At 37.4% G+C, this 16,069-nt stretch overlaps 1 protein-coding gene across 1 annotated transcript in view; it reads right to left on the bottom strand.

Annotated features, from left to right (window-relative positions):
* Positions 1–6,010: 6,010 nt before the first annotated feature.
* PALMD (palmdelphin) overlaps positions 6,011–16,069 on the bottom strand; it is a 50,436-nt gene continuing 40,377 nt past the window's right edge. Inside the window, exons 4-8 of the mRNA XM_043575653.1 lie at positions 14,110–14,224; positions 13,936–13,969; positions 13,704–13,817; positions 11,004–12,101; positions 6,011–6,372 (exon numbers count right to left, since the gene is read on the bottom strand). Coding sequence (XP_043431588.1) covers positions 6,329–6,372; positions 11,004–12,101; positions 13,704–13,817; positions 13,936–13,969; positions 14,110–14,224 — 1,405 coding nt within the window. The 3' untranslated portion in view covers positions 6,011–6,328. The remainder of the gene's footprint in view (positions 6,373–11,003; positions 12,102–13,703; positions 13,818–13,935; positions 13,970–14,109; positions 14,225–16,069) is intronic.

Below are 16,069 nucleotides of genomic sequence, written 5' to 3'. Positions count from 1 at the left end.
GCTTTTGAAAGCAAAAAACATAGAGCAAATCTTGAAATGAGAAAGAGAAAAAGGAAGGATTATATATATAGGGTAGCAATGATTTGGTTAACATCTAACATCTCATAGGAATCTATAGAGGCCAGAAAGAGTGGAATAACATCTTTAAAGTTGAAAGAAAAAGTCATCAAGGATTCTATCTAAAAAAAAAATCCTTCAAGATTTAGCACAAAGTGAAGACATTTTTTGGGTGAAAGACAGCTAAGAGAATTTGTTGCTAGCACATTTGCAGTATAAGAAATGCAAAAGGAAATTCTGCAGGCTGAAGAGAAGGGATACTAAATTAGAGCATGGATCCTCAGAATGGAATGAAGAACACTCAAATGAATTTACCAATGGCAAATATTGGTAAATATAAAATTCTTTTTGTACTTTTCCTACTTAAATTCTTTATAATAAATATGTCTGTTTTAAGCAAACAATTGAAAAATACATTGCTTCAAGGGGTTTGTAATATATACGGATGTAATATAATAAGTTAGTGTAAAGAATGGGAGGGGATAATAGACCTATATAGTTGTAAGATGTCTGCATTTTATTTAAAATTATACAGTGTTACGTCTCCAGAGGCAAGAGAAAAGCAAAAATGGAATATTGGGACCTCATCAAAATAAAAAGCTTCTGCACAGTGAAGGAAACAATCAGCAAAACTAAAAGGCAACTGATGGAATGGGAGAAGATATATGCAAATGACATATCAGATAAAGGGTTAGTATCCAAAATCTATAAAGAACTTAACAAACTTGATACCCAAAAAACAAATAATCCAGTGAAGAAATGGGCAAAAGACATGAATAGACACTTCTCCAAAGAAGATATCCAGATGGCCAACCGACACATGAAAAAATGCTCCACATCACTCATCATCAGGGAAATACAGATCAAAACCACAATGAGATACTACCTCACACCTGGTAGAATGGCTAATGTTAACAACTCAGACAGAAACAGATGTTGGCGAGGATGCAGAGAAAGAGGATCTCTTTTGCACTGCTGGTGGGAATGCACACGGGTGCAGCCACTCTGGAAAGCAGTATGGAGGTTCCTCAAAAAATTAGAAGTACCCTGTGACCCAGCAATTGCACTACTAGGTATTTATCCAAGGAATACAGGTATGCTGTTTTGAAGGACACATACACCCCCATGTTTATAGCAGCACTATCAACAATAGCCAAAGTATGGCAAGAGCCCAAATGTCCATTGATGGATGAATGGGTAAAGAAGATGTGGTATATATATACAATGGAGTATTCCTTGGCAACCAAAAGAATGAAATCTTGCCATTTGCAACCACGTGGATGGAACTAGAGAGTATTGTGCTAAGCGAAATTAGTCAGAGAAAGGCAAATATGATTTCACTCATGTGAGAACTTTAAGAGACAAAACAGATGAGCATAAGGGAAGGGCAGCAAAAATAATATAAAACAGGAAGGGGGACAAAACATAAGAGACTCTTAAATATGGAGAACAAACAGAGGGTTACTAGAGGGATTGTGGGAAGGGGATGGGCTAAATGTCTACTTCTGAAATCATTGTTGCACTATATGCTAACTAACTTGGATGTAAATTAAAAAATAAAATAAAATAATGCAGTGTTCTTAGTAAGTTCTAAGTTCTAATGCAAATAGAATGCATATTGTAATTCCTAGAGAAAAAAATAGGACATATATAAAAAGTCAATAGAAGAACTAACATGGAATTCTAAAGTTATTTAAATAACTTAAAAAGGTAAGAAAGGAAAAATAGGAGCAAAAAACGGGATAGGGAACAAATAATAAAACAAATAAATAAAGCAAAAAAATAAAACAAATAATAAAATAGGTCCAAACTCAACCATAGTAATAACTACATTAAGCATTAGTGGACTAAATACTCCAATTAAAGAGCAGAGAATGTCAGACTGATAAAAAAAGTAAAAAAAGTAAAACCCATGATGTGATTTAAATATAAAGAGGTTGGTAAGTTGAAGCAAATCAGTGGACGCTTACCATGAAATAGTAAGCATGAGAAGGCTGAAATGTTTGTGTTTGTACTAGATAAATTCATTTCCACCCAAGAGTATTATGAAAGATAAAAGGAGCCCTTTCTTAATGACTAAAGCATTCATTCATCAAGAACACTACAGTCATGAATATGTATGTGCCTACCAACAGACTTCAAAACACATGAAGAAAAAGTTGCCAAAATTAAAGAGAAGCACTAATTCATGATATAAAACACTCAACAAATGTGGATAAAATCATCTAAGAAAAACTGACAGTTAACATCATACTTGATGGTGAATGACTGAACATTTTCCCTCTAAGATCAGAAATGAGACAAGAGTGCCTGTTTTCACCACTTTGCATCACCATTGTATTGGAGGTTTTAGCAAGGGCAGTTAGGCCAGAAAAAGAAATAAAAGGGACCCAGACTGTAAAGGAAGAAGTAAAACTGTCACTTTTTACAGATGACATAACCTTATCATATATGTAGAAAATTCTAAGGAATCCAGTAACTATTAGAATAAATGAGTTCAAGAAGTTTATAGTTGCAGGATGCCAAATCAATACACAAAAATCAATTGCATTTCCAAACACTAGCAATGAACAATCTGAAAGTGAATTTAAGGAAACAATTCCATTTACAATAGCATCAAAAAGAATAAAATAGGAATGGGGTGCCTGGGTGGCTCAGTCAGTTATGTGTGCACTCTTGATCTCTGCTTGGGTCTTGATCTCAGGAATGTGAGCACAAGCCCCATGTTGGGCTCCCTCCACACTAGGCAGGAAGCCTACTTAAAAAAATAGTAATAAATTTTGGGGAAATGGAAGACTGGCACACTGAAATCTACAAAATATTGTTGCAAGAAACTAAAGGTCTAATGAAATGGAAAGACATCTCATGTTCAAAACATTTATGGGTGTACATCAAAGGCATACAGGAGCCAACTGAAATGGCCCAAATTGAAACAATTTGAGCAGCAAATTGTGTTGAATTGGATTATAACTCAAATACAAAGTAAACATTCATGAGTCCATACTGGTTTAAATTAATGATTGAAAATAAATAGATAAATGAATAAATGGGAAGAAGAGACAAATCTGTGCAAAAGATTTGGAAGTGATTTATATAGATACTCTGCCTTCAAGGAGAAGGAGCCTAACTCCCTACTCCCTTAAGTGTGTAGGCTGTGCATGGTGATTTCCTTCCAAAGCATACAGTATACGAAGGGGAAGAAAATAACAATTTTACAGTGGAGCAACCTGACAAACACATTAGCTGGGAGATCAAGGGCAACATCATCAGTAATAAATCATTGAAAGTATGTACCCTTGATATGATGTGATGAAAATGTCATTTTACCTCTGTGATCTTTCTTCTCCAAAATTCACAGCCCCACTCTAATTATGAGAGAAACATCAGACAATTTGCAATAGAGGGACACCCTGCAAAATACCTGACCAGTAATTTTCAAAATTGTCAAGGTTATCAAAAACAAGAAAAATCTAAAAGGAGCCTAAGTAGATACGATAGTTAAAAGTAATGTAGTTTTCACTGTGGGATCCTGGAACAAAAAATGGACATTAGGTAAAAACTGAGGAAATCTGAATAAACTATGAGATTTAATAATGTATCATTATTGATTCATTTAATTATAACAAGTTTACCATATTAATGTAAGAAATTAGAGGGTATGGAGTATGTGGAAACTTTGTATTATCTTCTCAATCTTTCTGTTAATCTAAAACTGTTCTTAAAAACAATGTCTAATGTAGTTATCTGTGGAAACAGTGACTCCTGAGAGTGTGTGTCTCCTTTTAGGGACAGGGTGAAATCTTTGTATAAAAGATTGTTGCATCTTATTAGATGGAAACAGTTGTTTTTTGGTTTCTTAAATGTTCAAATGTATGTGTAAGGATAAATCTGGAAGCTGAGTAGAAAAATGGGTGGAATAGGGTGCCTTGGGTAGCTCCATTGGTTAAACACCTGACTCTTGATCTCAGCTCAGGTCATGAGTTTAAGCTCCACATTGGGCTTGGGCCCCACACTGGCCATGAAGCCTACTTAGAAAAAAGGGGGGAAAAAAGAAAAATGGATGGGCCGTGTTAGTGTAATGCTTCATCTTTTATTTTAAAGTTTATGTTGAAAGAGAAAGAAAGAGGACAGGGGAGGGGCAGAGGGAGAGGGAGAGAATCCCAAGCAGGCTCTGCACTGTCAGGACAGAGCCCGACATGGGTCTTGATCCTACCAACCAGGAGATCATGACCTGAACTGAAACCAAGGTCAGATGTTCAACCAACTGAGCCACCCAGGAGCCCTGAGGCTTCGCCTTTATCTTCACCATTTAATGCTTCATCTCCAAATCCATCTTATGCCCCGCTTTATGATCCTGACCCTGTAAACATCTCTCCTTTGCCAGTTGACGCAATGTTAGGTTTGCCAATAGAGGGTGCTGGAGGGCTGCTGCGAGGCAATAGTGCAAGGCACCTCACTCGCATTTTTCAGTTTTCCTTCCTTTTCACTGAACACAGGAGTCAGTGGATTGGTGTGTGGGATAGCACAGCCTCACCTCAGCTGCCTGGACTGACCAGCTTCAGCTTTGTACTCAGGCCCCTCTGCCCACCTGGCAACCAATTCCACAGCAGCTTCAGCTTCACCCATAGGTAAAAGACCAGCTCCAGCCTTCTGTATCCTCTGGCCATGCTGGGCCACTTCTATGCACCAACACTGGCCCATGCCCTTTGGGAAGGGGCCAGAGATCTGCGGCCAGATCTCTGTTGCCTGAGGCCAGCTGGTATTACGCAGTCCCTCCTTGCAGACTACATCTCTTCCTTTCTGAACCATTAGTTAATTCATTCTTTATTGATCACTTACTAGGTGTCAGGCAGTGTTCTAATAAACACTTGTGTGCAAACAATCAAACAAAAAAAAATCAATGCTTTAGTCACAAGGATGGCAGACCTACAAAAGAATGTGCAGATGTGACAAGTCACTTATGCTAAACTCAGAGCCATGGGAGGGAAGGAATGGGACCATTGGATAGGGTGTTTGTGTTGAAGTGTCTCTGAAATTTGAACCTCCAGATTTCCCAGATCCCAGTCTCCTCCAGGAGAGGAGCTGTCTCCTGCTATAGAACAACTGCCCTTGCAAACAATCCATCTGAGGTTGATGTTTGGCAGGTTTAAGCTTGTCCTCATTAGGATCTGCTTCTTTTACCTCTCATTACTTCCACACCAGTAACCAAGATAAGGTCTCATCATAGCCTCAAAAGAGAAATTCAGTTTCTGCTCTGAGAGGAAACAGACTAGTCACTGAAGGACTTGCAGGACCTGAGTAAAATGCACTGGTATGATCCAGGGAAGATGTGTGAGGATGGATTTTGAGAGCGTTAGGTGGAGGGCAGTACAATAAGGCAGAGTAGGAGAGAATTGGCATAGGAATATTCTTCTTCAAATTAGGATTTAACATCTTGGCAAGAATACTTAGAAATGACATACTGTACACATTCTTATCAAGTTTTAATATTAGGATTCTAACATGTATACAAAAATTGGTCAAACATTAGACTAGATTTATATTCTTTGAGAACATGTGAAGTCCTCCATCCAGTAGTCTTAGGTCATAATCAGTCATTGCACCATGCAGTTCACACTGAACTGAATGAAAGAAAAGGTAATATTTCAAGAAAAATGAACATGTCAGTTATCATATGCAAAGTGATGAGGACTATCAAGATACTACAAATCTAGTCCCAAAATATGAGGATGATTATTGTATGCACCTTTGGGATGGATGCGAAGAATTTGAAGTCTCTACCAAATCAACTGGTCCTTAGGAGAAGAATGTCTTAATGCCTTGTTGACTTGGGATATCATGCTTATTTGTTAGAGCTGTAGATGAATAATTCTGTGATGAGGTGTAGTGGCTTCCTATGATCTTTCAATTTTTGTATTAGCAAAATTACCATGTCAATTAAAAGAACATAGGCTATTTTAAATAACTTTATTCTTAAATTTAACACACTCTTATTAGAAATGCTTTGGTATCAATACAATAAAAATATGCTGGTTTTTCCCCCCACCCCCAACGAATTGTGTCAAGTAACTGGAAAAGTTAAGCGTTTGTTCTCCCTAGCTGTTTTGGAATTTTTCACAAATAATAATTACTGCTTATCCACATGGCTTACTATGGCTATAATTATACTTTTTTTGAGTCTCAGGAAAAAGAAACAAAATATCCAGAAGGGAAGTTGGCAAATGTTTCTTAGGTTCTTCTCCAAAGGATGTTTGGGTAGATGATACACCTCTCAGATAACTTTTTTCCCCAGTTTTGCCATTCTCATCCTTAAAGCTGAAAATTGAAAAAAAAAAACAGTTATAAAAAAAGCTTTAGTTTTCACTCTAAATGACCATTTCATAGAATGCAGGAAAGTTTGAAACATACCTCAGATGATTTTATCCAATAATGTGAGCATTGTTTTAGTAGCACAAAAAGATAGTAGAAATAATAAGCTATGGTTAACTTAGGACTGAAACAGGCTCAGAACTAGAAGGAACCTATTTCTATAAAGATTAGAAAAATTAGTAAGGCAAACACAGCATAAGTTGAGTAAATACAGGATTAGTGCACAATTTCACTATTAGCCTTAGATAAATTCCTATATGTCAGTGACTATGTTTTGTCATATTTCTGAGCTATGCACTACTAAAACTAAAAACATGACTTTAATTCATGATTGAGTTATCTTTTAGGTCATCAAAGTTGGTTATCCCAAGGGGCTCCATTCTTGGATATAGAATGACAAAAACAAATTTCTTGTGAGTGAAAAAATGTGAACCACTAATTAAGAGTTGGAATAATTATAAAATTATATCTTTGTCGAGATATGTTATAAGTATACTTTTGGGGCACCTGTATGGATCAGTTCATTAAGTGTCTGACTTTGGCTTGGGTCATGATCTCATGGTTCAAGAGTTGGAGCCCTGCATTGGGTTCTGCACTGACAATGCGTAGTCCACTTGGGATTCTCTCTCTCTCTGCCTCTCTGCCCCTCTCCCACTTGGACTCTCTCTCTCAAAATAAACTTAAAAAAAGATATACTTTCAAATGACAGTATACCTTTTGAGCATATTCCATTGCTAATAATAAATATGAAGTAGAAACCATTTTTTTAAATGTAGATTTAGTATTCACAACGCTGCTCTGATGTTCTGGTATCATGTCCTTAATATTTAGGACTTTAAAGTATACTGCCTCAGTCATATTCCAAAAATTGAAAGATGCTTTCAAGGCACTGATCATTATATTCATGTGTAATATGGCCCAAGAGCCAGCTCTTTAACTGATTGCAAGATTTTATTTAATGAAAAAAATATAACAGGGAAGACATGTGTCTCATTTTCCGGTCATATATTAGTTGTCTATTAACAATGAAATGACCCCATCTCTAAGGAGCTCTTTTTTTACAAATATGAGAAGTGATGGGGGATCCAATAATGTAAAAAGACTATGATAATTTTTATTGTTATTCTACTTATATGAAATGTTTTCATTTAAATGAAGTCAAGGAGCATTATTTCCCATGGAACCTTAAGGAGAATGATCATTTCTAGTGTCAGGGTCAAGAATATTTCCTTGAATTTAGGGCTAGCTGAGATAATTACCTTTGCTCTGTAGCCAAGAGGATGGTCTCTATTGCTGGGAGATGTTGGATGGTCAAGCCTAAGGAGATGCCTGTACTTCAACAGCAGGAAGTGAACTGAAGGCAGAAAGCAAGGCTTTATATTTTCTACTCTTGGATTTTATGGACCTCTGCCTTGGCCATACCAAAAAAAGAGAGCAGGGGAAAAGTCCATTTTAAGGGACTTTTTAAAGGTATCTTTTAAGGCAGGGACAAAGTCTTCCTCTTTACAATTACTCCTCAACTTGAGATTCAGTAAATCAGGCACAGCCTTGGTGCTATGGACATTCAGTGAAGTTCTTGAAAGACATCCTGGATGTGCACATCCTCAGGAGTGAGGTAATCCAGTAGCTCACTGTCCCATTTCTTTAGGGGTAAAAAAAAGAATTCTAGATTGTAACTGCTATTTTTTTCTTGTGGCCTATGGCAAGTAGATGGTGTGAGTTTCAAGTGGATGTGTAGGGCTGGAGCATGTTGACAATAGGAAGGTGTAGCAGGTAAAAAAAATCTGGGCCCTCAGCTCCCCTTTTTATTCCTCCTTTCTGCTCTTTTCTGATCTTTACTTGCTCTCCCCACAGCAATTCAGACATATAGTTTTGGCTGGTTGAACGTGGTGGAAGAGAGCTTGCCTCCTTACACTCAGCATTCCTTGCTTCCTAATGATTGCCACAGGTTGGCAATTTTGACACCAGTAGCATGTGAATCCCTTGGAGCTGAGGTCCCCCACCTCTATCATCCTGAAGTGATGCTGACATATCTAAGAGGGGTGACTAGATCTAGGAGTACAAGAAGACGTTGGCAAGGACTATCAAAGAAAGCCAGCTGCCTAGTTGGTGGGAATAGTAGAGGAGTCCCAGTAAAAGCGCACTGGGGCCAGTCACTGGTGGATGTGTGTGGCATTAAGCTATACTTTAGAACATGACCATTTTATATTTACATTAGCCAATGGACTTTGCTGAATTTTCTTGTCATGACTTCACCCGTTCAAAAGTTTTGACTGAGACATTTGGATCTTCACTTTCTCCCCTCTTTCTTACTCCTTTGTGCTCTTTTCCTAATTCAAAATTGCTCTTAGATAAGGCTCTGATAACAACACTTACACTAAGAAAAAAGAGACTAATAATTCTTAACTATTAGGCTTTCCAAGAATATTTATATTTAGTAGGTGACCTATACCATAAGTAAAGGAATTGACTGAAATGATGGATTTTCAAGTATTTCAGTAAGCATTTTTGCAGTTTTAGGGGAGAAGCTCAACCTATGTGGTGTTTGTGAAATTGAATTGCATAGGTGGCTATATATCCTATGTATGGGAATGCCTTCTGGGGGTGAGAGCATATGTCAATATGATTTTCTTATTTAAAAAAACCCAGTTAAAAATATAGCAGCTCTATAATCCATGCACTGAATTGGAAAACAGGAATGTCAAACAATATCATGATGGAAGGCAAGGAATTTGGAGCATTCTGTTTATAATAGGCTTTGATTGATAGTACAGAACTTTGTATTGTTACTTTGTCTGGAAAAGGTCTTCCTGTTTTCATTATTTTAGTTCAGTGGCATGATTAGTGTTGTCTGGAAACATTAGTCACTTCCTGTCTTTTTCTGTGGAGTAAATGTGTTGACATGGGTAGGGAATAAGGAATAGGGGTATTCAGGAGGAGGTGGCTAACATCCAAGTGAAAAAATGGAAGATTTTATAGTAGGGAATGTCACTATTCTTGACCATAATCAATGTGTTCCTTCTCTTCTAAGTCTACTGTGTTGTTCTTTTTTTTTTATAATAAAAATTTTTTAAATATTTTTTTATTATTGAGAGATAGAGAGAGACAAACTGTTAGCAGGGGAGGGGCAGAAAGAGAGGGAGACACAGAATCAGAAGCAGGCTCCAGGCTCTGAGCTGTCAGCACAGAGCCTGACATGGGGCTCAAACTCACAAACTGAGAGATCATGACCTGAGCCGAAGTCGGACGCTTAACCACTGAGCCACCCAGGCACCCCTACTGTGTTGTTCTTTTAAAAATGAGTTTAATTCACAAAATCTCATTAGCAAGCAAAACTCATTCTCAAAATGGAAAGGAACTTTTAGTTTTAGCAGGTTTTCATTGTGGGGATGTATCACACAGCTCTGATTTAGAAAGGTAAGTGTACACTTACCAACAGGTTAGAAATTCTTCAGATAATTAAAATTTCAGTTGGTATGCCTAATTTAACTACTTAAAAGAATGGAAGAGGCCCATTTGCTTGTGTTACTGTCAACCCAAAATTGAGCTTATGGGTTACAAAAGAACACTTCCTCACTTGTGCAAGTACTACCACACTTCTATAGAATTATCAAGTTCTGTTTGCTGAATTAGCTGGAGCTTAACATTTATTGCTTTTTAATGAGAATCTTTCCACTAGAAACATTTAAAATTATCATCCCACTAACACATTCAGAACCTATATGTCTGAGTAATTTGACTTAGGTCTTTAGCTAAGGTTAAGTAGAGCTATTATAATTGATTTTGTCAGAATCTTATTTATTTTTTTATAAATGAGAAGTAGAATATGATATTCAAGCGATAACAAGGAATTTAAAATTGATGAGCTGTCACTTTTGTAGAAAAAAGTGTAATTTTCCATTTAATGCTAAAAAAGCTAGATAGCTATAAAACTTTATAGAAACCGAGAAGTGTAAATAGAAAATAGAAAAAAATAGAAAAAAAATTGCTAAGTTAGGGAAGACTATGGAAAGTTAGATGTTATAGATAATGCAAGAGAAATTGGCATTCTGTTTTAAAATGTAGAATAATTAAGGAAGTAAAGTTAAACTATAAAAGCATAGGGAAATGAGATATAGCAAAGTAATAAAATATCACACTGAATACAATTTGTTTCTTGTTTTTTCTTGCAAAATTAAGGCAACTTGTTAACTTAAGTAGGAAGTTTAAATAACAGGCACAAACAAGTAGCTGGCATCAGATTCTGGTGGGAAAAGATATGATATAGATGATTCAGTATATTAGTAATCCAAATACATTCACAAGCAGTACCGTACTATGACAGAAGACAGACTTCAAGTTTCTAAGGTCAATCAATGCAATATCCAAATAAGGCAACAACTGTTTTTTTTTTTTATTTTATCTTTTGAAGTGACTTAATCAGATCATTATTAATTAAAGAAAAGAAAAAAACCCTTAGTGTGTATTATTCTATGAGGTGGTCAAAAAAAGCTGAAAGCAAGAGGGCTTGTTAACAACACAAAAGGAAGATTGTCACACGATTAAACAGCAGTGGCAAGCTTTGTTATTTTCATTACCTGTTAAGGACGGGTCCTCGGTCCCATCTCCAGCTATCTGAACATCAAGTGGAGAATGTTGAACCGGGTTGCCTAAGCTTTCTTCTTGCTCTTTCCAGGATATGGAATTTTTGTGGGGAGATTTGTGGTTTGTGTTTTCATAGGGATTAATTTCTGATCTCTTTCTAGGAAGTGGTGTTGGTTTGGCAGGCTGGTAAACCTGACTGTAGGGAGCTACAGGATGGTAGGATGGTTTCTCAGCTTCTCCTTCACCCTCCTCCTCCTCATCATCAATCACAACCAGCTCAGCATGGATGATCCCATCATACCCTGTCAGAAGCTTCTTTTCTTCTTCATTGTCTTCTGCCTGCTGGTAGCCCATGAAAATCATTGTCACGGGTTCTGTATCAGCCATGTCAGAGGGCAAGGAATGAACGATATTGTATCTGATATCTTCCTCATCCTCCTGGGAAGCAGGAGAAGAATCCTGGTATTTTGGCTTCCCAGCTATTGCTTCGCTGGGACTCATTCTTGCCTTTGGAGAGGGTGAATATTTGTCCTGCATCACATTTGATTCTTCCCAAGGAGTCATCAGCCTCTTTTGTAGGGTGTCGGGCATCTCCTTGGCTTGTTGAGTCATTGATCGGGGTTGAGGTATCGGTCGAACAGGGCTGATATGATTGAAGCTGTTGTCCCTCTCCTCTGAAAGTCCATTGTCCATAGTGTATACAGATTCATTCATATCATTACCTAGTCCGTTAGCTTTCATCTTTATCCTTTCTTGAAAATTTGGTCCAGGAGTTATCTTCTCCCTCTGTGGAGTTGTAGGCCTGCAAAATGGATTGGCATATACAGGCTCATGATACTCTGTTGGAGATTTAGAGTTTCTCTCTGAGGCTTGTCTTAAAAGTTCCTCTACCTCAACTGGTGCCAGGCCATCGGTGCCATTGTATGCTGCACCATGATTAGAGCTTACTGCATATACTGACTTCTGCCCGTCGTCGTAAACTTTTATTCCTGTACCTTTAAAGTCATCTGATGGGAGAGGTATAGAAGACAGGACTGTACTTTCTCCAGTTTTCAAGTCTTTTTCAACTTTAATTTCCATGGTGTACAAAGCTGTCAGGAGAGAAATTTGATCTTTGATTTAGTTAACTTTTTCTCTTATACAGTAGCCTGCTTTCACAATGTATTTTTATGTTAAGTATACCCTTTGGTATCCTTTCATGTGAGATGCTGTTGTCTGTTTTTAAAATTTTTGATTTTATTCATTGATTGTATAAGGTCAATCAGTGGAAAGGCCAGCACCGTAATGACCTAGGTTTTTATGTAAGGATGTATGGAATTACTGAAAAAATGGGACTGAAAAGCTGGTTGGAGAAGAGAAGCTGATGATTCCATTGGGAAACCAAAAAATATCCTCTTTGTAACTAATAAATCCAACAAGACAGATCGCACTCTTACATTATCCAATGGGAGGAGTCAGACCTCTTTGTTAGCTAGGAAGAATGGGTTGCACCAGGCATTACAGCAGGTAAAAGGTCTAGCACGGTATATTTTATTAAGTCACATCCTTGCTGTGTGGGCCAGCAGCCTGCTGAAATCATAGAGGAGTGTTCTAAAGTTTTCACAGCAGGGAAGCTGTTTAAATGTAGAACTGGTATTGAAGAGGGAGGAGGAAGGCAAGAATCACATGCTTCTCCTTCTGCCTTCTTTTTGTGTTTCTTTCATTCCAATTTTCAAGTAGGAGGAAAAAAATAGAGCAATATAAGCTGAACTGAAGCAAGTGAACTGGAGAGCACTGTGTGGATGAGCCCTGCTTCAAGGCGCAGGCAAATTCCTCATGACTGGAGTTTTAAGAACTCTTAGGAATCTGGGCCCAATTACAATGTGGCAGTGCTTTGGCTTCTGCTCTGGCCTCCCACTTTCCTTTTTGGACCCATCTTGATTTCATACCTCCTCGGTAGCCTGGTGGTTCTTGGCTCCCCCCAGCTACCCAACTAAAACTGCAACCCTCCCCATTCCCACTCTCCATGTCCCCCACCTCTGTTTTATTCTTTAGTATTTTCACAGCCTAATTTGGTATTTTTAATCTATTTGCTTAATTTTAGGTCTGTTTTCTCCTTTAGGATGTCAGCTCCAAGAAGGCAGAGATTTTTGCTGTTTTATTCACTACTGTATTCCTAGTGCAAGAACTGAGCTTGCCCTGTAGTATGTGGTCACTAAATATTTGTTGAATATTTAAATGAATGACTGCTACCTGCTTATAGAGTGTAGCTTCCTTTTCTGGTCTGAAATTCAAAGGTTCCCTCTCTGGCCCCATACAAGCCTTCATTTTTCCTGGAGTCTTGGAAGTATTAGTTTTATGAAAACCATTCCACATGGGGGTAAATAATGCCTAACTTTCCCAAGGGATATTTTTACTTTCATAAAGGATCTTAGTAATCTAAGAGATTGCCTACTAGATAGAATATTTGGGGAGAGATATTTTTGAGCAGGGGAGCTTTGCTTTTAAGAGTTTGTCTTTCTCAATCCTTTATCTTCTCTGTCCCTATAACTCCATTATCCCTACCTATGCAAGTGACTCAGATACCTCATGGAACTTTATAAAATGGACTGTTGCTTAACCTGAAGCATCAGATGTAACAGCAGGTTGTTAATATCTGACATTATAAAATCTGAATTTGAGAACCTGCCTTTGGATACAGATTTTTCATGTACCTTTTCTATTCTGTTCATCATCTTCTGTTCCTTCATTTCTTTCCTTCCTTAATCTGGAAGGCACATAGGATTTTGGAAGGTCAGGGATATTAGCATAGATGTCTTCAATTGACTCTGTAAAATTAATATTAATTCAAAATACATTTAGAATATATTTACAATAATGGGAAATGTTTCTGTGGGTTTATTAAAAAATGTAGTTAGACATAGAATAGACTGCTCAAAAACATACCTTCTGATGTTTCTTCCATTTCCACCTTCACAGACTATAAGAAAAAGAGTTCTCCATGATTAAAACAGTTCAGTTTAAAACAGAAATTCTAAATGTGGCTATAGTTTGAAGAATTATATACTGTTTGTAGACTCATTCTGGGAGGGACTCATAGTTTTAAATGTTAATGCTCACCCTTATTATGTCTTCTGTTGTCCTCTCAATTGATTTCAGTTTCTTCAAAATTGCCTCTTCATTGATTGAGATTTGCAGCTCAGCCTTTTCAAGATCTTGGATCTCCTTCTCAAGTCTGACAACAGAAAGATGCACTTTTTACTGTTCAAGACAGTACAAACGTAGAGTTCCCAAATATGTCTTCTCCATATATAAACTTTCCTTGGAATATTGCATGTAAATATCCAGATACCTTTTAAGAACATAGCATTACACTAAACATCAGATTTAGTACATAGAAGGTACATAACACATGACTTTGATGCAACAATCTTCAAGTTAAAACAAACATCTTTTTTTTCCTTAGGTAAACTATTTGAACCTTGCCTCATTTTCTTCTTTGCAATTACAAATGTTATTTCCAAATGAAATAGAGAAATTTCTTTTATAAAGAGACTTAAGTTTGAAGTTGAGCCACAAGGTATGGTTCATCTGTAGTTATTACCTAGGTTACCGATTTTTCTTACCTGAGTCTCCATATTATTTGGAGAAAACATTATAATAATTTTTTTGTAGCTAATAAGCACTTTATAAGATTATAATTATTAGACTTAATTTAATAATCAAAACTATCACTTCCAAAACCCTGTATATCCTAACATTGAAAATGACACTTCATTTTAACTTCACAGTCTCCTAAGAATTGTGACATACTGTAGTGAATAGGGTGGAGAGATGAGAAACGGACAAAACTTAGTATGATGGCCTCAGATGCTGCTGTTTATAGAGGCTACATTTTCTGAAAAACAAAAAACAAAAAACAAAACAACAACAATAAAAAAACCCACACATGGCCTAATGAAGTGTAAGGGAACTTATTGGGGCCAAGAGAGAGCCATTTGAAATTGGACTGTTGCAAACATTCTGACCTGGAATCTTGACCAGAGTGCAGCTGCTTGTCAGATTCAAGTTAACATCGGGGTGTGATGTCGTGAACTCTTCCTTTATAAAAACATACAGCCACCAGCATTCATGCAGTTAGTAAGGCTGACCCTTGGCTGCCATGGATTACATGTAGTTTCTCAGCCAAATACTCTATGTTGTAAAGTCAGCTGCCTCAGAGGATGGCTGATTAGATAGAGCAGCTAGTCCAGGAGGTGACAGCCATGGGTATTAGCATCAGCTATGATAATTGTCAGTTTTTGGCTTCCTTCTTTAAGATGGTTATGGATTTGGCAGTGCAAAAATATTGTGCTATTGGGGTGCCTGGGTGGCTCAGATGGTTAAGTGTCTGACTTTGGCTCAGGTCATGATCTCATGGTTCATGAGTTTGAGCCCCACGACAGGCTCTGTGCTGACAGCTCAGAGCCTGGAGCCTGCTTTGGATTCTGTGTCTCCCTTTCTCTCTGCCCCTTCCCCCCTCATGTACATGCTCTCTCAAAAAATAAACATTAAAAAAATTTTTAAAAATTTTGTGTTATTGTCACACCAATAAAAGCCCAAGGTGTGGTCTGCCTGACCATTCTCCCACTCATTGCTACAGTTTCAAAGTTCTGACTTTCCTGCTGCTGCTGGCCATTGGTAGTTGGCCATTTGTAGCTAAAGAAGTTTTCTCACCTATTATAGAATTCCAAGTAAAATATAGTACTTCGGGTTTCTTAGAAGTTACTGAGGTGTGACTGACATTCTATTAAAATCAGTCTCCATCCATGGTAGCACATCTGTCCATCAGTAGAGTTGTGGGGATATATGTTGGTTGGTAGAATGGAAAGGTCCATACTAAAAGCGATAGATCTGGATTATTCTGTGTCTGCTATTCACTGCTTGTGACAACCAATTCCTTTAAACTCCCTGAAACTCGGTTTTATAACATGTGCAATGAGAATATGGTACCTGCCTTAAATTTTATACAGAAATTTGGTGAAGTTAAGAAGAGATGATGTACATGAGCACATTGAATATGGTTGATATCAGATATGTA

The sequence above is a fragment of the Prionailurus bengalensis genome, chromosome C1 (assembly GCF_016509475.1).
Source record: "Prionailurus bengalensis isolate Pbe53 chromosome C1, Fcat_Pben_1.1_paternal_pri, whole genome shotgun sequence".
NCBI lineage: Eukaryota > Metazoa > Chordata > Mammalia > Carnivora > Felidae > Prionailurus > Prionailurus bengalensis.
The sequence above is the reverse complement of the archived record's forward strand: the minus strand, read 5'-3'. Positions and strand labels throughout refer to the sequence as shown.